Source organism: Amphiprion ocellaris, chromosome 16, assembly GCF_022539595.1.
Source record: "Amphiprion ocellaris isolate individual 3 ecotype Okinawa chromosome 16, ASM2253959v1, whole genome shotgun sequence".
NCBI classification, from domain to species: Eukaryota; Metazoa; Chordata; class Actinopteri; family Pomacentridae; genus Amphiprion; species Amphiprion ocellaris.
Genome location: NC_072781.1, coordinates 22,287,552 through 22,308,915, shown reverse-complemented (window position 1 = coordinate 22,308,915; position 21,364 = coordinate 22,287,552). Strand labels below are relative to the sequence as shown.

General features: G+C 42.0%; 1 protein-coding gene across 10 annotated transcripts in view; it reads right to left on the bottom strand.

Annotated features, from left to right (window-relative positions):
* Positions 1-21,364, bottom strand: part of birc6 (baculoviral IAP repeat containing 6) — a 134,677-nt gene that overhangs the window by 75,756 nt on the left and 37,557 nt on the right. For 4 of the 10 annotated variants that reach the window (XM_023296605.3, XM_023296620.3, XM_035942141.2 and 1 more), the window contains exons 30-55: positions 21,061-21,280; positions 19,955-20,091; positions 19,603-19,740; positions 19,015-19,142; positions 18,682-18,813; positions 16,645-16,860; positions 16,375-16,558; positions 15,053-15,256; positions 14,379-14,512; positions 13,065-13,218; positions 12,837-12,953; positions 12,499-12,659; positions 12,083-12,209; positions 11,871-11,981; positions 10,783-11,041; positions 10,069-10,640; positions 6,449-6,624; positions 6,248-6,344; positions 5,605-5,799; positions 5,316-5,516; positions 4,877-5,156; positions 4,533-4,789; positions 3,726-3,834; positions 3,141-3,377; positions 2,068-2,935; positions 1,661-1,804 (exon numbers count right to left, since the gene is read on the bottom strand). In XM_023296605.3, the coding sequence (XP_023152373.2) occupies positions 1,661-1,804; positions 2,068-2,935; positions 3,141-3,377; positions 3,726-3,834; positions 4,533-4,789; positions 4,877-5,156; positions 5,316-5,516; positions 5,605-5,799; positions 6,248-6,344; positions 6,449-6,624; positions 10,069-10,640; positions 10,783-11,041; positions 11,871-11,981; positions 12,083-12,209; positions 12,499-12,659; positions 12,837-12,953; positions 13,065-13,218; positions 14,379-14,512; positions 15,053-15,256; positions 16,375-16,558; positions 16,645-16,860; positions 18,682-18,813; positions 19,015-19,142; positions 19,603-19,740; positions 19,955-20,091; positions 21,061-21,280 (5,558 nt within the window). The remainder of the gene's footprint in view (positions 1-1,660; positions 1,805-2,067; positions 2,936-3,140; positions 3,378-3,725; positions 3,835-4,532; positions 4,790-4,876; positions 5,157-5,315; positions 5,517-5,604; positions 5,800-6,247; positions 6,345-6,448; positions 6,625-10,068; positions 10,641-10,782; positions 11,042-11,870; positions 11,982-12,082; positions 12,210-12,498; positions 12,660-12,836; positions 12,954-13,064; positions 13,219-14,378; positions 14,513-15,052; positions 15,257-16,374; positions 16,559-16,644; positions 16,861-18,681; positions 18,814-19,014; positions 19,143-19,602; positions 19,741-19,954; positions 20,092-21,060; positions 21,281-21,364) is intronic. The other 6 variants (XM_035942145.2, XM_023296637.3, XM_035942151.2 and 3 more) reach the window with 5 other exon arrangements.

Below are 21,364 nucleotides of genomic sequence, written 5' to 3'. Positions count from 1 at the left end.
GACAGACTAAAAGTAAACTAATAGCAGGTGATGTAAGTGTCCAAATAACAGTCTAGTTTACTTCTGATTTCATGAACAAAGAAACTGAAAGTTCAGGACTCAACCTGAGGACAGCTGGCAATGTAACAAAATTGCAGCTAATAAACTGTGACCGCTCACCTATCTGAGGGAACAAAAGTTCACAGCTGCTGTTGGATCCTGATTCGATCCTGTCTCTGTGTGTGGATACTTATTAGTTAAAGCCAATTCATTAAGTTACTACTGTTACTCTGTGTGTAAATTTGCACATCTCTCTCACTCTTTGGAAACGGTCATGGATCCTACTGCTGTCTGATGCTACAAGTGTGTAAGAAGCTATGAAGAAATAGTTCTAAAGCTGGACATTAAACTGCTATTCTGTGTGTGACAGTTCACACTGTCTGATGTGAAGACATGTAGGCTGACACAGTGTGATTAGATGTTGGATCCTGGCCTGGACTGATGTGCTCTTCATGCTCTCGGTGATAACTTATAATTATGAGAATTTAATTAAGTTGCTGCCTCTGTTCCGTGTGCAAATGTGTGCAACTCTCTCCCATTGAAGACACACATACAGATCTTGTTGCGATCTGCTGCTGCAGGTATTAAACAAACTCATAGGCAATACACACATCTTGTGGGGGCAAACACTCAGATTACATTTATTTTTGGTGAGTATTATTAATCTTTAAGCTGCTTGTGTCTGTCCAAATTTGTAGAACAAAGTGTGTTGTGATTTTGGCACACAAACTAGTTAAGGCACTCTGTGATGTTTTCAGACATATATTTATACTGGAATGTGAAAAAAATCCTTCCCTAAATTACTTTCTATCACTCCACGTACCACTGCTTGTGCAGGTCTATCCGTTAATATGAAGGTTCAGTTCAAACTTGTGCCGTACTGACAGTGATACAGAAATGTTACTAGGTCCGACCTAGTAACAATGTCAGCAGAACTCTTCAGGAAATGTGACCAAGGTGAGCATTCAGACAGGAAGCTGACACATTAATTTGCCTTTGGATTAACAGAATGGAGTGAATGTCTAAAATGGACTGTATTTAGTTGAGTGTAAAGCCATGAAAAGTATTGACTTTTGGTTTGATTATCTTTGCACATTTTAGGTGCACCCATGTCTGGTGGAGAAGGTGAAGCTGCTCAAAGAGGGCTACGTACTTTAACATTCTGAAAGGGTTGTTTTTTGCCTCTTGCAGGCTTCTGGCTACTGTAGATGTCAAAGTTGAAATGTAGTCTGGTTTGTACACAGTGTGGAACTTGCACTGGAACATGAGTTGTGTCCAAAATACAAGTGCAGAAAAACAAAGGAATTCCTCATTAACTGATGTCGTCATGATGACAGATTAACACATGACGAATGATATAGAAAGCAAGTTTTTCTTCTGTATTACCACTGAAAAAGCAGTGAACTAAAGATAATGTGTAAAACATGTCTGCAGACACCCACAAAGATACTCACAATAACAAGCTGTGCTCATTTGAACACTAAGCAAATTGACAGATTGCAAATATTTTTGGGAAACTGGTTGGTATTTCTAACTGTTCTGTAGGGTTCTTCATAGCCAGAATTGTCTGAGTCGGAAATGAGACCGAGCAGATAATTTAACAACAGAAAAAGTTACCCACCGGACAGGGAGACTGTAGGAAGACAGTGACCTTCTCATCCTCCAGCATAAGTTGCAGAAAAAGCCTTCGAATGAAGCCTGAGATGTTTCCAGAAATCGGCACGTTGCCTCGCTGAGGAGCAGACTGGAAGAGTTCACAGAGAACCTGCAACCAGAAAAAACTTAGTCTTAAAATCAATACAGAAACAGAAAATGATAAATAAATTCATGAAAAAATGTCACGGATACCACAAGGGGTTCCTACTTTCTGAAGAAACTGATTTACACATTTTCAAATATGATTAGCGGTGACATTTGAAACATTTATGATCTATTGCCTTTTTTGTTAAACTTTGAGATGTCAAAGCTCAATCCCTTGTGATTCAAACAAAGCAAAAGCCATTCACTCGGTGGAATTTAAGAGCAGACCTGTGCCATAAGTCGCTGGTTGTTTGGGTGGCAGGAGATGCACTGAAGAAAGAAGGCCACTGTGGCATTCTCCAGAGCTGTTCTCTGCTGGGTGGTAAGCCCTCCTGTCTGCCCAGAGGAGGCCAGGGAGAAGCGTGACCCTGAGGGCTGAGGCTGAGATGGTGAGGGACCAGCTGCAGATCCAGAGCTCAGAGGTTGACAGCCTGAGTTGGCACCAGCACTAGCACTGGCACTGGAGTGGCACAGCAGGAAAAGCAGAGCCGTCCACAATGGATTCACTTCTGGTCCTCCTAGCCAGTCTTTCATGGCGTGACTGTTGCCTACTTCTGTGAGAAAGCGCAGCACCGGAGCGGCCAGCTCTGCAGCCAGTGGCGGCCGACTGTGTGAGGATGAAGAGGGTGAGTGGTAGTGGTAATGGTGGTGTCGTCTCTCAGCATGACCAGAGGGTAGAGGGAGGTCGGCAATGGTCAGGAGGCCGACACAAAACTGAGCCAGACTGCGAACCAGCAGTGAGGGTAGGCCTGAGTCCAACAGCTGCTCTATTGCTCCTGGAGACTGAGAGGCAGCTGCCAGTGTGGTTAGTTGGGACTCCGACAGATTAATGGGTGGTCTTGCATGTTTGGAGTCATCTGTTAGTCCTGTGGCATTGGTGTTGGCATCATGCTGCTTTTTGCCATCGTCGGTCATAGAGAGGTGGCGGTGCTGGGCTTGAGAGTGACTGGCGCTGGGCACTGAGACAATCCCCATCCAGGACATGAGCAGGGAGAAGTAACTAGGGTGGATGTGACACATGGAACACAGCAGGCTGTCCACGGCCTTCTTCAGCACAATGTTGCATGGTAGTGACATAGACCAGTTATACAGCAGCCTGAAGGAATGAACAAGAAATGGAATCAATAATAATAACGATAACCATAATGAGAATCATTTCCAATGTCGTTGGTTATGGTAACAATGTCCATAGCTGAAGCTGTTTGGTCAATATAATTTTTTAAGACAAATATTGTGTTAAGTTTGCAAAAGGAAACAAAGCATCTTGTACAATCTCAATATGAGACAAGACTGTGACTAACTCAAAGAGTTCTCTGTTGAGCAGAGCAGGGAGGTCATAGTCAACCGGCAGCTCATAGCTGTGCCACAGGATGGCCGCCACACAGTGGAGGTGGGATGGTGACGGCATAAGGAGGCCATATTCCCTTGATGAAGCAGAGGAAGAGCCAACACCAGCCCCAGTGTATCCCATCGGCCCACTCATCTTATGGGCCGCCACTCGAGAGGAGTCATGGACCCACTGGAGAAGAGCCTGGATCCTAAAAGGTTCAAATTCAGGGCTTTAATAAGTAAGTCAACACAAAGTTTGGAAAATCTCTTCAGTCCCTGTGTGTGAGCTGCCTCACAGCAGAATTTATATGCACCAAGCACGACCAGTTGACAGTAAAAAATGAGAAGGCGTGTATAAGGACACTTTTTACTACCAGCTTATGAGTCTGTCTGGAATATCACCTTGAAAGAAGACAACCATTAACAAAGGCTCATAGGTTGTCATTGGTTGCGTAAAAGCCTAACAACCAATGAGACACTGTGTCATTGATTGTTAGGCTTTTAGGGAAGATAAACGGACACTTGGAGCCAAGTTAAAGAATGGATGCTTTAAGTACCTGTCTTTGGTTCCAGAGTCCTGTGTGGTGCCCAGCTGGTACAGAATGTCAATGGTGGAGTCTGAGGAGAGGCCGTTTAGCCGCCCAAAGAGCAGAGGACTGTTCAAGTCTTTAAGGACAGAAACACACATTAGCATAAGGGTGGCTATTAAGCTGGTTATCTTACAGTCTACATTATTTTTTTTATTTATCTTTAACACATATGGCATAGCTTTTTTATTTGTTACATTTTTCTGGAGATGTAAAAAGGAATGCAATATACCCCCTAATGTGAACCTCATTTCATCAACAGTGTGTTGCTTTGGTAATGGGTCATGGTTTAGGTGTTGACAAGTATGCCTGCTATTATAGTTTGTCCCTTAGGCCCCAGACTATTTATAAAACGAAGTCTCTCCTAATAATAACATCCTAAAAATCAGTAAAAACAGATCCTTTCTAAGGTTCAAATTAGCAACCTTGAGTTCTATGAATCTGACAGCAAAGACTTTTTGTCTTTTTCGACTATACCAATCATCTTCATCCAAATATGTATTGCAACTAGAAACATAAGGCTAGGACAGAGGAAAAAGTGATGGAGTGTTGCCACTCTAAATTCTAGCCTGGTGAGCAAAGGCTACAATAACACCTTTATTACCTAGTTGGGCAAAACACTATCTGAAATACGACCTTGTCTTTCAACATGTTACAATAACGCACCCCTTAAGGCAATGAAATAGAATATTTAAAGACTTTTGGAAGCTTTTTAAGAAGCTGTGGATGTTCTGTCTACAATTAAAATCAGAAGCACAGTGCCAGTGTGTCACTCACTAGCAGGGTCGGTGCCAGAGGCGGCACAGTTTCTCAGTAGAATGTCAATGAGTTTCAGTCCAATGCGAGTGGACTGCAGACCGATCTTGACCAGCACGGCTTCAATGTTAGGGGAATGCATGCCACAGTACGGTGACATAAGCAGTGCAGCACAGGTCTGCAGAAGGTTGGCGGTGGGTGCTGCCGCACTGGCCATCATGGCCTCTAAGTCACTGACGTGGGTCAGGCAATGGTGGAGAAGACGCAGCCATCCAATGCTGTAAGGGGACAAAGACAAGGTCACAACAGCATCCACATCTTACATAAAATGGACAAGGTCTTGTTCCAGGATCCTTTATTGGTACCTGGTTTTAGAGACCTGGTCCTCAGAAGGCAGAAAGGGGTTGTTGACAGTTGCAGAAGAAGTGTTACCGAATGCTGTCAGACCCAAGAGTTTAATCTGAGACAGACCCAAGGTGCTAGCATCACGAGGCCGGTGCAGTCTCAGACAAACAGCCGAGGCAACTTCTGCCTTCACCAGCTGGATCTTTATATATGTCAAGCCGCTGGTGATGACCGGCGTAGAGAGGGGTAACATGTTGACTCCATCAGCACTGATCTCCACTGAGACTGAGGATGGGCAAGCTGTTTGGTAGGAGAAGGGGACACAGAAAACATAAAGAAACAGTCAGAAGTTTTTATGTAAATGCGATGGAAAGCTTTGTTGGTTGCAAAGTGACGGAAAAACACTTATAAGTTCCTAATGTACTTTCTATTACTAATACTAAACTGGGTGCTACTCACTGGCAAGTGAGGCGAGGTGTGGTTGGATGTGGAGCTCCTTCAGCAGCACAGCAGCAGGAAGGTGGATCGTGAGGTCACACCAGGCTTCTTCTGGCAGGAAGATGTAGGACCATGCGGCTGAGCGGGCCCGGCGGTGGGGTGGCGTGGCCTGGAGGAGGACCTCTGCTGGCTGGGCTGTGGGGCTGCTGGATGTGATGGTACCTGAGAAGGGACAAAGAGATCATTGTAGATATGAAGTGAAAAAAAAAGTATGCATGTAACATATAGAATACAACATGACTGAAAGCACCTAAAGGAGCAAAGTTGTGGAGTCCCTCAGCATTGTCTGGCTCTGATGTCATCACTCTGGCTTTGAGGTTTCCATCTGCTGCCTTTCCAGGACCTGAATCCAAGAACTTCATAATGGTGGACACCATGCTGCGTGCTGTATTCACAATGGCTCTGGTACTTGTCACCATGTTGTTACAGATCAACTGCACACCACCTAGTTAGGGACAACAAAGTTATGGTTTCTTATATATGAAATACTGCAAAAACCACTAGAATTCTGTATGCCTGTCAACCTGCGTTTCTGTTTCTATAACAATTTAACTAAGGAATGTTAAAATTTTGCCTGTTCTCAATCTTGTGAAACCAGTGGGGAAGAAGTGATGCCAGATAAATTTGAGTGCATTATTAAGCAAGTAAAACTTTTGTTACCTAAAGGTTCCCTGTGGCATTAAAATATTTCTAGTAGCACTTTGAATGCAAACAGTGACAGAACATGGATAGAAACTGCTGTATTTTGTTTACTTTATAAATAGTTACAGCTTGACGTAATAAATAAAAATACTACTGTTTTTGTTGCTCAGTCTAAAGGCATATTTGATCTTAATGTTATGTTCGGGTAAGTACAACAAGAACGCAAAATAAATTGTGGTTTATACACCCACCCATGTCATGGAAGGCCTTCAGAGCCTCGCTGGTGTCCAGCACTCGGAGGATGAACCATAGAAGAGGCTCAGACAGCTGACACGTAGAAAGAGATCCCTAAAAAACACACAGTTAGGTTTTGACAAAGCTCTGCATTTGTTTAAGAGGTATTTTGACATCATATTGTGAAAGTCCACAAATGCCAGCAGACTGATGCTCACCTGTCTGCCCATGTAACCACAGGCCATGTATGTGAGGATGGGCTGCAACATGACCTGGACTGAAGTGGCCCTCTTGCTGAGAGTGGTAAGGATGGTGAAGAGACCATCACCCACTGAGATGGCATCCAGACCGCCATGAAAGTTCTCGTGTTTGGTCAGGTGGAGACCGCTGGCTCCTGGAGAACAGAGACAACTGTCAGCATCACGGTATATGGATTTTTTTTCCTCCTCCTGATATTTGAATTGCTTTCCTTTGGTCTGTCAAAGGAACGATTCATCCATTAGTAAAATGTCTTTATTTATCAACATATTCTTCCTCTTTGGGCCAAAGGTTGAATTCAAAGACAATAAAACACATTGTTGGTGTGGTATGACCAGTAAACTTGTATTAGTGGTAAATTTTAAGTAATGTTATGAGTCGCTTAACTGATTCTTAGATACTTGCGTTACACTCTACTAAACTACATTTTCATCATTATCGCTATCCCATAAATGCTCCTTATGGCCACATTGCCTGCTATTACACAGACACTAGAGATTTAACTTCTTACAACCCGATATTTGAAGCAGCAGCTTCAGATTTTGTAGCCTTGTAGGGGCAGCTGAAAACACACTACAGGTGAAAATGTTAGCCAAAAGAAGTCTGCTTTTTTAAGCTTCCATTGGCAACTAAATGCACTGACATGTTCACCAGCCATTTACTACAATTGTCTGCTGTTGGATGTTGGGAGTGTCCATCGCACCCTTTACACCTATGCAATGTACTTCTTGGTTCATGTAGCTTCAGAGTTGGTTCACCTTGTGACATTCTAAGAAGCAGTTTGCTTGTCCACAAGCCAAAGACCAACCACAAATCCACATCATTTAGTACAGGGTTTCCGCTACAGTCATTCTGCAGCAGCGGCCCGCCGCTGCTAAAGTCCCAGTACTGCTCCTTTAAATTACTTTTTTTTTTTTTTTTAAATCATCGCTAATACACCACCGCAGGGGGTGCGGGGCAGAGTGGAACGGATGGAGCGGGGAGCCTGCCGCCGCTGCAGGAAAAAATCCTAGAGGAAACACTGTAGTATATTCTGAACCTCTGTCTAGGACCACAATGCAAAGAGACAATTTATACCTCCCAAGGACCCCTGATGGAAAGAAAGTGAGGTCATTATTGGTGTCAAACATTTGCAAGAGCACTTAAAACTGCCAGTTGCTAATTTTAAAATGTACAACGGCAGGGAAAATTTGGCAAATACCTCATCGGCCTTCCACACACTGTTTCTTTGATTTCAAGGCAACGCTGAAGCTTTGACTATTTTTCTTCTTGGGATTTAAAAAATGGCGGCCACCAAGCTTTAGCTGTTTTTTTTTGTTTTGTTTTTTTTTAATCATGACAATCCCAAACCCAGCCTCTAAGAGTGGTTCTAGACCAGTACTTCTCAAATAGGGGGGCGCGGGCGACTGGGAGGAAAAGGTCCGTCTACGCAGAACTAATTAGGTGAACAATTGTTTTAACGTCGGCCTGTTTTTCACGGCGCACAAACTGCGCTGGCTGTTGTGCAAGTCCGTACTTGCTTACTTGGCAAATACGGACTCACAAGAACGGGAGAACGCATCGTCAATATGCAATTACAACACCGGCGTACTTGGTCACGTCATCTCCTCGTCTCATCTGCTCCCATTATTTCTACCAGGGGTGTCAAACGTGCGGCCCGCGGTCCAAAACCGGCCAGCCAGATGGTCCATTTTGGCCCGCGGGACGACTTTACAAAGGGTAAAAATTACAGAGAAGACATTAACTGTAAATTGTAAATTTGTAAAACTGTAAATTTTAAATAATTTCTAGACCTTGACAAGTTGTTTTGATCATAAAGTAAAATACTACACTTTTCAGTTCCAGATACCTGTGACTAAATGGTGTGTTCCTTTGTAGATAAACTGAAATGATCAACTGAGGCATAATATTGTTGAAACTGAACTTGCTTTTGTAAAGAAATTTCAAGGTGTTCAAAATGTCTTGTAAAAAAATAGTTCATTAAATGTGAATATTTTTATAATTTAGTTTTTTAACTAAAAAGAAGGGAAAAAAGTTGGAGTTGTGGTTATTTATAGGTTGTTATTGCTCTTATTTCACTGGTCCGGTCCACTGGAGATCAAACTGGGCTGAATGTGGCCCCTGGACTGAAATGAGGTATAACACAGTCCTGCATATTCACGTTTTAATGTAAAAACAGTTCACACAAAATTATTGGGGGGAGCGCGGAAGTTTTTTGTCCTCCAAAGTGGGGCCTGGCAGAAAAAATTTGAGAGCCACTGTTCTAGACCAACAAAGTGTTGGTACCACTCTGGAACCAGTCTTCCTGATGGTTTGGTTTGAGATTAGGCACCAGCACTGAAAGCTGTACTACGAAGCCAGTTAGACACAGCCAGGCTTTCTTTGCGCAAGTTGGCAAAACTAAAACCCCAGTCAGAGTTAATGGGTATCATGAAGGTAATAATCAACTTCCTTTATTAGCCCAGGCTTTTTGCTTCAAACTTCACATAAAAGTGGCCAGGTCATGTGACTCTTCTTCCATCCAAAATGAAACAATCATGTGCAGCTGCTTCAGTGAACAGGTTGTTTTAATGGAGAACAAAGAGGAAATTAAAAATGCATGATGGTAAAAAGTGCTGTTGCTGGAAATGATGCAGGACATGGATGCTGGTAGAAAACTGTTAAACATGCGCAATGTATTTATTTCACTAATCAATACAGCTGATTATTGATAACAGACAGCTGCACAATCAAGCTAATAAGCTTTAAACTTAATATATTTCTAGACAATATTGTATTTAAGTGCATTTAGGTCTGACACTGTCCCATACTGCAGGATATCACCTTAATTTTTGGCCAAATCAAAATGAAATGTTACAGTTTGAATATTCTCTGTAATAAGTACCAGTAGAATAATCCATTTTCTAATCAGTGTTCTATTACCTACAGTACTAGCAGAGTAAATGGACTGAGCAGTAAATCAGATTTATATGATCTGTGCATCACCAGTTAAATACACGTCAGGTTCCTATGGCAACACGATGCATATAGTGTGTGGAAGTGCACAGCTTCATTCAGTGGATTTAGTAACGTACAGATCAACAGGGTTACAGATACAACACATTCCCTCAGCTGAGAGTCTGTTTCGCTCATAAATAATTGTCAGGAAAAGAGTTGTTTAAAGGGAGACGCTTCTTACAGCCAATTTAAATCCTAACCTATAAACATAACCTGCTGCCGAGTAGGTCAGCTCCACGGCATCAGTTACCATGGTAAACTAGCAGGGTAGAAAGACAGCCACCTTCGTGATACTAAAAACTCTGGCTTTTGGCTAAACATACCTGGCTAACCCACTCATCTCGCTTCGTAGTACAGTCCACTGAACAAGCAATCAACTGGGTCGGTGGTTAAATAGGTCTATGTAACCGAAAAAAAACGTGCCAGCTGCTGAAAACTAAGGTAGATGACAGTGATGCATATAAACCACAACCGCAGATACAGGGCATAAAACTAAAGCTATGAGCTGAGAGAAGCTGAAAAGCTTGGAAGAACTAACAGGAACGGTGTAACCAGCTAATAATTTTCTGTGAATGTGTCTTACCTATGATCATGGCCATGGCGCTGCTGTTGCACTGTCCAAGTGCTGACAAGATCTGGCTCATTATCTGCTGATTGGCTAGCACCAGGTCGGCCACACCTGCAGGAGGACCCTGACTAGATGAAGATCCACCAGCCACGCTTTCTTTGGTGCCACAGACCTTCTCCTCATCTGACACGCTGCTATCAGCTGCTCCGCTGCCGGTTGGCAGCAGCCGTCCACTAAACTCTCTGTCCCCAGACAGAGGCAGCTGCACCAGCACGTTGACCAACTTGAGGAGGTCGAACATCAGCTGGTCACGTGTGGTCTCTCCACAGACAGCCTTTGCGTCTCCTGGCCGGATGATGTTGGCAAACAAACCCCCAAAACAAGCCCGGGCACCTACTGAGCTGTCTGAGCCACTCCGGGAAACCACTTTGTCTGAGCAGGTGATGTAGTGGTGAACCAAGAATGTGATGGACTCAATGACAGAGGAGATAGTGGCCACTGACACCACCTCAAAGTTTTGCTCAAGAGTAAACTCCAGCAGCTTCACCTGCGCATCCAGTGGACCTTGACCTGACTGGAAGGGACCCCTGAAGGGAGAAAATGAACCATAAGTTCCCAAATATGACTCAGAATACCACTCATTGTTACTGGTGTCAAAATGACTGATTGTACGTGGAATGGGAAAACAAGACAAATTGAAATTAAATTATCTGATAGGTGAAGGCATACCTCTCAGTAGACAGGATGTGCATAAGTTTGAGCAGGAACTCGCTGAACATCTGGGGACACGTGGAGGACAGGTGGACCTGCAGGCGGCTTAAAAACTCATGCATGGCCTGGGTGGCAGTGGGTCCCACCTGAGAACTGTGCTGGCTTGTCCCGTTAGTGCTGGTGCCAGACAGGAAGCGCACCAGGACATGAACCAAGGTGGGATCAGACACCATCTGTTGAGCTGTGCTTTCCTGAGAGCTCATCCCGTTGCTGGAGGCTAGAAGTTTAAAAATAAGTTTCACATGAATCGTTCAACTCCAGAGAACAAAAGACATCTACAAAATGATCAGGGCTTTGCTGTTAGTGAATACAGTGCTGAGGTACAGTATAAACACATAGAAAGAGCATTCAGGCCATTTTAATTTCACTTCCCCCACTTTGTTGTGTTGTAGATGGGTAGGCTAGGTTTGTAGATTGAACATCTATCATCCATATAGCATTTGGCTTTCAACTATTTCAGTATACAATGAGGATCACCTTGCAGTGACTTAAAATCTGTCTGATAAAGGTAATCCAAAGTTATTGTACATAATGGTCCTGTAGTAATACATTTTTGAGTAGCATGCTCATCAACTGGTCATTCAGGGATTAACAGAACTCCAAAATTCTAGCAGTGTATGCGAACAACATTGCATTTGTAATTTGGTGTGTATATTGAAAATATACACAATGAATTACAATATATTGGAAGAAAATGTAAATCTGACATAAATACTGACATGTGAAGGCTAAAGGTAGCTTCTCCCTGCCACATTTGAAGTTGAACAATTAGGACTTGCACTTTTACTGTCATAACTGAGTAATTTGATCCAAGGTTTTTATCTGCACCTTCCACCCCTGGAAACCATATTTAGAAACATTTTGTTCACAGTCACAGACACATTCCAATCTCTTGTCCCCAAATGACCACCTGTTTTCTGAAACACACACAAAGAAAGATTCTGTCTTTAAGATGATGACTAAAAGTGTGAATATCTGAGTTCTGAGTGAATTACACAGTGGCCCACAGCACAGAGAAAGAAACCATGGAAGAAAGGAGTACTGACCACAGGCTTGCATGTTAGTCATCAGGGTGAGAGAGTGCAGCACCAGACACCATGTTCTTAAAGAAGTGTTGGGGTACCATGCCAGCACCGTCAGGAAACTGCTGATGGATGCTGAACACACAGCCACACAGAAAAAATACATTATAAAACTATCTTAAAAAAAGTAAGCTTCTTCAGTTTGAATTACAGACAAGGAGTTGTGGAGTCCTGACCCTGGTTAAGTGGGATGGTGGGCACTCGGCTGGCGTTGAACAGAAAGATGTCTGATCCACTCTCTTCACTGCCTCCAGAACATGTGTTGAGACTGAGCGTTAACCACAGCTGCAGCAAGGACTCCAGCTGAGAGTGAAGAAATCATTGTTCACTTTGTTTTCATTTTTAAATTCATTCATAGATCAGGGCTTCTGTATTGTTTAAATTATATTTAACATATCTTTAAACCTTTTAGTGTCACACAGAATACAATTGTGTGCCTTTTACATGGTCATAAGTGCCACAGAACAACAGAAAGTAAACAACAAGGCCCATGATTATTTACTTAGTTGGTTTAAAAGACGAACAATACTGAAATGATAACACAGCAAATTTTAATTAGATTGTATTGGGCCCCCAAAGAGTGGGTGCTGACCTGTACATGGTGGACCTGCAGCATGGAGAAGAGCTTGTTGAAGCAGGCACTCAGAATGGGGATGGATGAGGGTTGGACCGTCAGACTGCTGCCTGGAGGAGAACCTCCGCCATGGAGAGCTCGTAACAGGGAGTCATCAGTCCCATTCGAGGCCTGGCTCACTGGAAGCCAAACAGAGAGCAAATCTTGTGGCAACGATATACACTGAATGACATTATATCCAATGAATCAATGGCTAAAATAGTTTCTCTTTGTTGCTGAACACTTGGGATTCTCTTAGTGACGAGCATCTGTTACAAGAGTGAAAATTTCCCAGCTTTTTTGTGCTGTGAGGGTACCTGTGGATGAACTTGAAGTGAGGGCCTGAAGAATTGAGTCAGCCTGAAGAGTCGCCATCATTTTGAGCATAAGCTCTGCCTGCTGCTCCAGGCCTACTTCTAGCCGGGCATCCAGTGCTGTTCAACACAGATACAGAAGCTTAAAGGTTACATGGAAAAAGGTAAAAATTCACAGAAGTCAGGACAGAAAAGAAAAATATATTTAAACAAAACTGGGACTCTGCTCACCCTGCGACACGGAGACTGACAGACCTTGTGACCCAGGCTTTTCTGCAGCAACAGGAGGTTTGGATACTGGGATACCAACCCCTCCGATGTATGGGTTGTACCCATATGTGCCATAGTCAGCACCCCAGTAGTCATACCAAGTGCTGCTTATAGGCTGAGGATGAACATGAGAAGGAGGGATGACAAACATGAGGGCAACAATGAACTGACATTTTAGCATCATTGTATTCATTTCTACATCTGACGCCAACATTAGTTCACAACGGAACTAAAGCTTAAGCAAGAGAAAAACTGTTTTATTAAGCAAAACCCAATATTAAAATTCACATGAGCATGCAAAAAAAAACATTTAAAAACTGAAACAGACATGTAATTCTAACAGCTAATGTGAGACATGTTAAAGAACCTGTGCTAAGTTGCATTTAAGAAGGGTTTCAGGGAGTTATTTTATCGAAACATCAAAACCGGTGGAATAATCTCAGTATCTAATTCATCTGCAAGAAGAGGCTGGTAGAACTTGATACACTAAAACTGACATATCTATGATTTACAACTAGTCCATATATTTTCAGATTAAAAATGCAAATATAAAAACTGCATCTTTAGCAGCCAAAGACAGACTCTAAGTAGACCTATTGCATTTAACATTAAATGGATAAAACAATCCAATTACAGAATGATTAAGGATCTATAGTCAAATGTTTGATACTTTCAGTTAATTATCTAGTTTTAGTTTTAAAATAAAGATAGTATGATGTTATGAGATAAAGTTGTACATGTACAAGAACAAATCATATTATAATAAAAATTATGTTGTCTTTTTTATTCAAAAATGATGCTATAATTGTATATAAATACTGACAATATTCACATTTTCCATTTAACACAAACTTTACAGATTGCTGGTTTTTGTTTACCACAAACGATCATTAAAATTAGTTTTTCATTATAAAATTATGACTTTATCTCAAATTTCATGATAATAAAATTAATCTTGAAAATACTGCAACTTATATATATGAAATTCTAACTTTGTTCAGCTACATTGTTGAAATGCTATGGCATTTTGTCATATTCTCAATATATTCCACAAAATTAGTCTCATTTGATTAGTGCTGTAACTTTTGTCCTGTAAGCACTCACTGGCTTTGTCTTTAATAAACCATAATGTAATTACTATACAGTTTGTACAACATGTTAAGAGTGGTGTTACTGCTTTATGTTGGACCATTGGGGGAAGCTACATGGCTTTGTTTTAGTAGCTGAATACTGGCAGAGGCAATGACAAAGAACTGGGTGTGGTAATTAACATACCTTAAACACTTTGGCAGCGAGTGGATCTTTTTCCAAATCAATATCTAAAGGATCAATATCAACATCCATCAGGTCTTGTAGCAAGTCAAAGTCTATGTCTTTATCTTTTTCCAAAGATGACAGAGGTGGAGCACCTTTGGATAATGAAAACAGCTTTAATATTGCCAAGCAAGCACACTAGAAAAACATACAAGCAAGAGAAACTCTTTCTGTAGCACGTTACTAGGCAATTTTAACGCCGATCCAGCCAGTACTACAGCTCCTATACTGCTACAGGAGGGAGAATCCAGACAAAAGGGATGATTTAAATCACTTTTTTCCCCCCTTTAATTATGTCCGTAGTAAAAGAATGTGGTAAACAACAATTTAGGTTTCTCCAACGGAAATCTAACTAAAAACTGAAACAATGAAATGTCAAATAGGCCAAAGAGACTCTAGTTTTATATGTCTGAATTCCCACTCCAAAAAGCAGCAATAATAACAATAACAGCAATAAAAATTCTAACAATAGCAAACATACTGTGGAGAAAACTTGTAAACATGCAGCCATGAAAAAAAGGGGGGAAACAACCACACAAATACTTTATATTGTAATGGTCAAAAGTGGGTTCATGACAGTGTTTGTGTTGTGCTGTTGTGGGAAGTGTGGAGAATGGTCGGGGCTACCCACGCACTTTGGAATACTGAGGAGGTCCCGGTAGTACCTGCGATGATATCAGGCACCAGAGCCTCGTCAATGCTTTCTACCAATGGTATAGGTGCGGGCTGGGGCAGGGAGTCATCTGAATCTGCCCCTGCTGAAGAGGACAATGCCCCAGCCTCCTCACCTACCACCACCTCATCCATGACGTCCAGAGAGCCCGGAGACAGCAGTTCACCTACAAAAACAGTTAGTTTATGCTTAAGTGCAAGCAAATGCACCACCTTCAGGAACAACATGATCCCAGGGTACTGTAACACAACATTAGATACACAAAATAGGGCACTGTATTCATGTCTTGCATTGTACTGCAACTGCACTTACATTTTTTATAGCCTTGTTCAATACATCTGATAATGTTCTACATTTTTTACATTTCAAAGCCAGTCAGTCACTAGTTGCCATGATACTTTTTAAACCACATGGTGGAGCAAGAACAAAAGTCTGGGGATCGCCAAAATCTGAAATTTAGCCTCAAAAGGCCCTGCATGTCTGTATAGATTTTATGACAATCGATCCAGTCACAGACAAAATTTCATCAAGAAGAGCAGAAACTAGTAAAAAAAAAAAAAAAAAAAAAGAGTCAGTGTGAATGAGCGCAAATGTGTGCAAGTTCAAATACGCTGAGAACATGCAGGAGTAGTGTTGTGTGGACCACTTTGTTTCCAAAACCATTAGATTTGTTTTCAGCTCAAACAAAGTGGATGGTTTGTGGACCACAAGGAGATACTCACAGAATCTGCCAAAAAAGTGTATTGTATTTGACTTTACCTGCCATGTAAGATGCAAAAAAACCCACCAGAAAATAGTAAAGGGCTTGGGTGACGTCAAATAATTATTAAATTAGTACTATTTTTTTTGCTAGGAAAAATTCTTAACATGATTATTCCATCAAGACAGTTAATTTTCTGTCAAATACTCTAACTCATCTTTTTAGCTCCTCAATGTTAAATACATTGTGAGTTCCTGTAAAATAAGTAAATAACATCTATTTTACAGCAAAATAAACCATAACTCTTACAACAGCAGAGATTATTCAACGTTTCAGGAGACTGAGGGCAGACCTAAATAATTCCCTAACATTCAAAAAGATGAAGAAGACAAGTCTCAGTAGAATATGCTGCTCAAAAGCCACACCTAAACTCAAACAACAATTTACATCAGACTAAATATTTTTTGGAGCTGATCAAACACTATCAGTCAAAACTCTCCAGCACAAGGCTACACAAACACACTAACTGTTTATCAGGTCCAAACAGATGTGATACTACACACAAGCAAGTAAACCAAACACACCTGCCAGGATGTCCTGTAGCATACACGTGAGGGAATACTGTGCCCAGGCGCCCCCCCAGGAGATGTCTCCTCGGTTGAAGTCCGTCCCCACAAGCAAGAGCAGCAGGCGTTCCAGCTGCTGCTCAGACACCACCTCACACAGATGAATGGTGGGTCTTGTGGCGTTGGCTATCCTAGCAAGAACCTAAAAGGATGAACAGAAGTATGCATTTACAGTTCTATACAACTTCCTGAATTTGACAAACATATACAAGGGTTTGAGATGAATACCTTGCAGACAAAGAGCAGCAGGTCAGCGTGGCAGGTGAAGTCCATGGAGAGGAGGAAGAGGGCCAGCTTCTGCACCACAGAGATGCAGCGTTCGTGGGACAGTGTGAAGGGGAGAGGTTCTACTTCTGGGGTTTCTTTGGCTGTTGTGGACTCTGTGTCCAATGTGGAGCGGGGCCATTCGGCTGTTCGTCGCAGACGGATCAGGTCTTTAAAGTGCTAGAAGAGGAAGTAAGATTTTTTTAAAAATTGTCAGAGATAAATTTACTCTATATATATTAGAGGAGATTAAAAACTGATTTTTTTCAGACCCTATTTCAATGTATGTGCCACTGAACATAAAGCCAACTAAGCACACTACTCAGAAGTTACAGAAACACGCATATGATATACATTGCTTATTCATGTGATTAAATCAGGGACTGGTAATTTAATATCAACCACAAAGTTAACATTTTTGCTGTTGCATTTCTACGGTAAATGCTGCTCCACATAAAGTGCTTAAACTGGGTCAAATTTATTTCACAAAGTGAGTACCTAAAGAAAAATTGTGGGGCAACACTGAACAACACCGAAATCAGTGCAACAACAAATACTGCAGATTTGTTCTTGTGTGACAAAAAAGCAAAACTGTGCTAGTAGTCACAGTAATGTGACAGAGCCAGAACATTATGGCCAATCCTCCCTTATGTGCTGTTATTCATTGGTATGCTCAAAACTAGTTCTGATACACTGAAGTGTAGACTCCAAAGACCTCAGAAGGCGTCTCATGGTATCAGGCACCAATACATTAGCAGCAGAGACTTAGAGTCCTAGAAGTTGCAAGGTGGGGCCTCCGTGGATCAGACATGTCTTTTAAGCAGATCCCACAAATGTTCAATCAGACTGGGATCTGGGGAATTTGGAAGCCTAGTAAACGCCTTGCACTCTTCGAGATGTTCCTTTAATAATTCCCAGACAATGTTTACAGTGTGGCAAGACATCACTTCTAATGGGGAGTACCACTGAAATGATGGGGTTTACGTGAACAGCCACAATGTCTCAGTAGTGGGCATGTGTCAACTTGACATCCACGTAAATGCCTAGCCCACTGGCTTGTCATGTTCCTTGGTGAAATCCTCTCTGAAGGTAAATGGTGCGCTCAGCATTCATAGAACCAGGATTGTGTTTTTTTTATTGCTCCAGCGTTCTGCACCAACACTTCAGTGCCTGTATTTTCAACAGTCCACAGAGGCTAGCATGGGCACTCTGACCAGTCCAAAGTTTACATTCCCATATGAAGGGGGGGTGTATTGCGTTGAGTGTTCTTACAAATCCTCCCATAACATCAATAAATGCTGTGCCATAGTAAGCCTGCTGTTGATTTGGACCAGAAATTATGGTCTTTTCCTTCCCACATGCATCGATGAGCTGTGGACATCGTCACCAGTCACTGCTGGTAGGTACAAACCACTGCTGAGCTGGTTTAGGTCACAAGTCTTACTGTTATGGAAATGCTCCAATCGAGGCATCTGCCCACAACGATATGGCTCTGGTCAAAGTTGCTTGGGACTTTGCACCTGCACATTTCTTCCACATCTAACATGTACTCTACAAGCACCAGCTGTTTACTTACTGTCTAATATATCCACAGCCTTTAACATGCACTGTCAGCAGTCATAATGTTTTGACTCAGCTCTGTGTTTTGTCACACTACAGGTGCCCATGTAGATTAAGAAGGAAAACCTGCTGCTTGTCCATTTCTGCTATAAGCAGCAGAGGCTCTGAAGGGACTGCTGAGAACAATGAACATACAAGTCAGACATCGCACGAGTCGGCTGTGACATTTTACTTCTAAGATAAATGTTGTAACATCGCTACTTGCACTTTCAGGAGGAAACTATGAACCATTATTTTCTGACAAATGTGGCAATCCTGGCAGAAAGAGCAAAACCCCAAAGTACAATCCTTCGCAGCCTGATTTGAATGACTATCTCAATACTTGGACTGAGTGCTAGGTAATGAAACTTACTGTGAGCTCTAACTCTAAGAGCTTCTCACCTTGGATGTGGCTTGTTTGAGCTTGGCCTGTTCTACCAGCAGTTTATAGGAGGAACCTTTGTTGCTTTGTATCTTCTCCTTCTCGATCTGCTCCACCAGAGCTTTCTGTTTTGCTTTCAATAGATTTAACTGCTGCAATGAAAGGGGTATGATAAATATAAGCACTGCAAAAGTATTCACTCTAGACAAAACTTATTTCTATACCCAAATATCTATATGGATACCACATTAAAACTAACCCCTCTGTAGACTGACCAGACAATATTGAGCTGTACTTTACTTTTTAAAAAACAAATGTGCAGATGTATTGGTGTTGGAATGACACACATTTACCTGTTTGTGATGGACGAGCTGCTTGCGAATCTTGCGGGAATAGAGGCGGTCCAGGCTGCTGCTGCCTTTAGCTGACCTGCTGGAATTCTGAGACTGAAGGCTGTTATTGATGAAGCTCCACTGAATACCTGAGGGATGGAAACACTGCACATTACTGGAGGCAACAGAGCAAGTATGAACTACATAAACATTAGTGCTGTAAAGCAAGTTTTCAACCTCACTATTGTCACATTAAAACAGAGTTATTCAGTGATTTTTACTTCGGTTTAGGCCACTCGGAAATCTGACTGGGGACTCGCTGCTTGACAACATTTGCATCCATGTGACATAAACTCAAACCACTAAGCTTTGGGCCCCATGAATTTGAAAACGGTGCTGAATGTTCAAAACTTGTACCTTCAATCTCAACTGCAAGTGAACAGTGTAAAATGGCCATCGATAGCTGGTCAATAACATAAGCTATTAAAGAATCTGCAATTTTCCACTCACAATTTCAAGATCCTGCTGTAAAATAATAGTTGTACATTAAAAGGTTTGTCAGAAAAGGTAAAATCATCTAATTTTGAAGGAATTGTGCAGTTTACATACCTGTTAAAGGTCTCTCTCGTTCTTTCCCTCCTAGGTGCTTCTTTCCACCAGAGGCCTCATCTTCAATACTGGCAACATAGTCTAACAGTCTGGAAACCAGCATTACTACCCAGCTGATCATAGGAATATCCAAAACACCTACAAAACACAGAAACACACACATTCTCCTGTCATTTCCGATAAAAGTGAAATGAATAAATGTAAATGATCAGACTCACAAGGATATGTCACAATCGCTATCATCTGCTTGGGAATATCCCATCAAGTTAACATTGTTAGGCATCCAACACGGCACAAGTCAGAAACTGTTGCCTGAGCATCTGTACACCTGTCACACTGAAGGCTGCTTTACCTTCAGTCCTGCGCTGTGCGGCAGCTTGTGGCTGTTGCAGTGGAGACAGCAGGCTGTCAAGCAGGTTTAGGAGGCCTTCCAACACACCACTGTTACTCAGGGATCTTTGACCAATGCAGGACAGGAGCATGAACACCCTGAGTTAAACAAAGATGGAGAATACTGCAGTTAATGTTTGCACTGTCCACCCCTGCCATGACATGAACTTGAACCCCAGCTGTGTCAGAGACATCAGAGAGGTACAACAGGATACAGAATCTTTTCAGCTCCAGCTCCCAAATGCATGAGTGGATGACTCAAACTGTCCCAAACACTCACAGAGCGCTGTACTGTGGTGCAATAAAACACTTGGGCAGTTCTTGGACTTACGAATCTTCGCGGCAAACTGCTTTTTGTGCTGAGCTAAGGAATCTGGCAGTGCTGTGAGTGAAAAATTTGTGAAGCAGGTTGTCACCCCAACTCACAGAAAAACAGAACAAACATCATCACCCTTTCCTTATGAAAAAACATTAAGATCCATCCTTGTCATTTAAAGCACAATAACAACAATAAAGTAGTATTGGGGAAAAAAAATATGACATTTGGTATGATTCAAACTACTGCTTCAGCTTGATTAAAATGTTTTTTTCAAGCTCTAAAAATGACTGAAAGTGGACAAATGGTACCACTAGGGAAAAGGTATCACTTTTTAACTTAATTATATTTGTTACTGAATATTTGCACCCCTCTTTGAAAAGACATTCCTAAAGAGCTCAGTGGTTAATTTGTAAACACCTGTGGTTACTTGTGGTAACAGCAAATGGGGTTTGACAATACAGGTTCTACAATTCATAACCAACTGATCACAGTATGAATGACTGCCAGTGAAAACAAAGCGAGCTACTGTTTGAAAAGCTACAGGGGCAGAAAAACTGGTCTATCACTTTTTAGTGCAGGTAAACTGTGGACTGAAATGATTCATGAGTCAGAAGACTTAAAATGACAATAACTGTCTCATCACATCCAGTGCATGCCTGTATTGTTTTCTGTGCCTCTCTTGTGTTAGGCTCTCTGGGTAAAATCTACATAGAATGTGTGGTAATTGTATGGTATCTAATGGCCCCTACCTGTCCTGGGGAAAGATGAGCAACTGTTCAGAGTTGTAGAGTTCCTGCAGCACATTGGAGAGGAACTGGCCCCACCAGCGCTCGCCTCCACAGAGCTGCACCAACAGCAGGCCAGCGTGAAGACGGATCTTTGGTGTCCCACTGATGCACAGGTGTTTGAAGAGCTCCTCACAGGCCTGGGCATGGAAGGTACTCTGGAGCACTGAGGGCACAGAGTGGCCTGAAAATGTACAGCTGAATGACTGAAGAGCTTATCAAATATGTTAAGTTAAACTGTCATATGAACAGACGGACAATCCTCAAA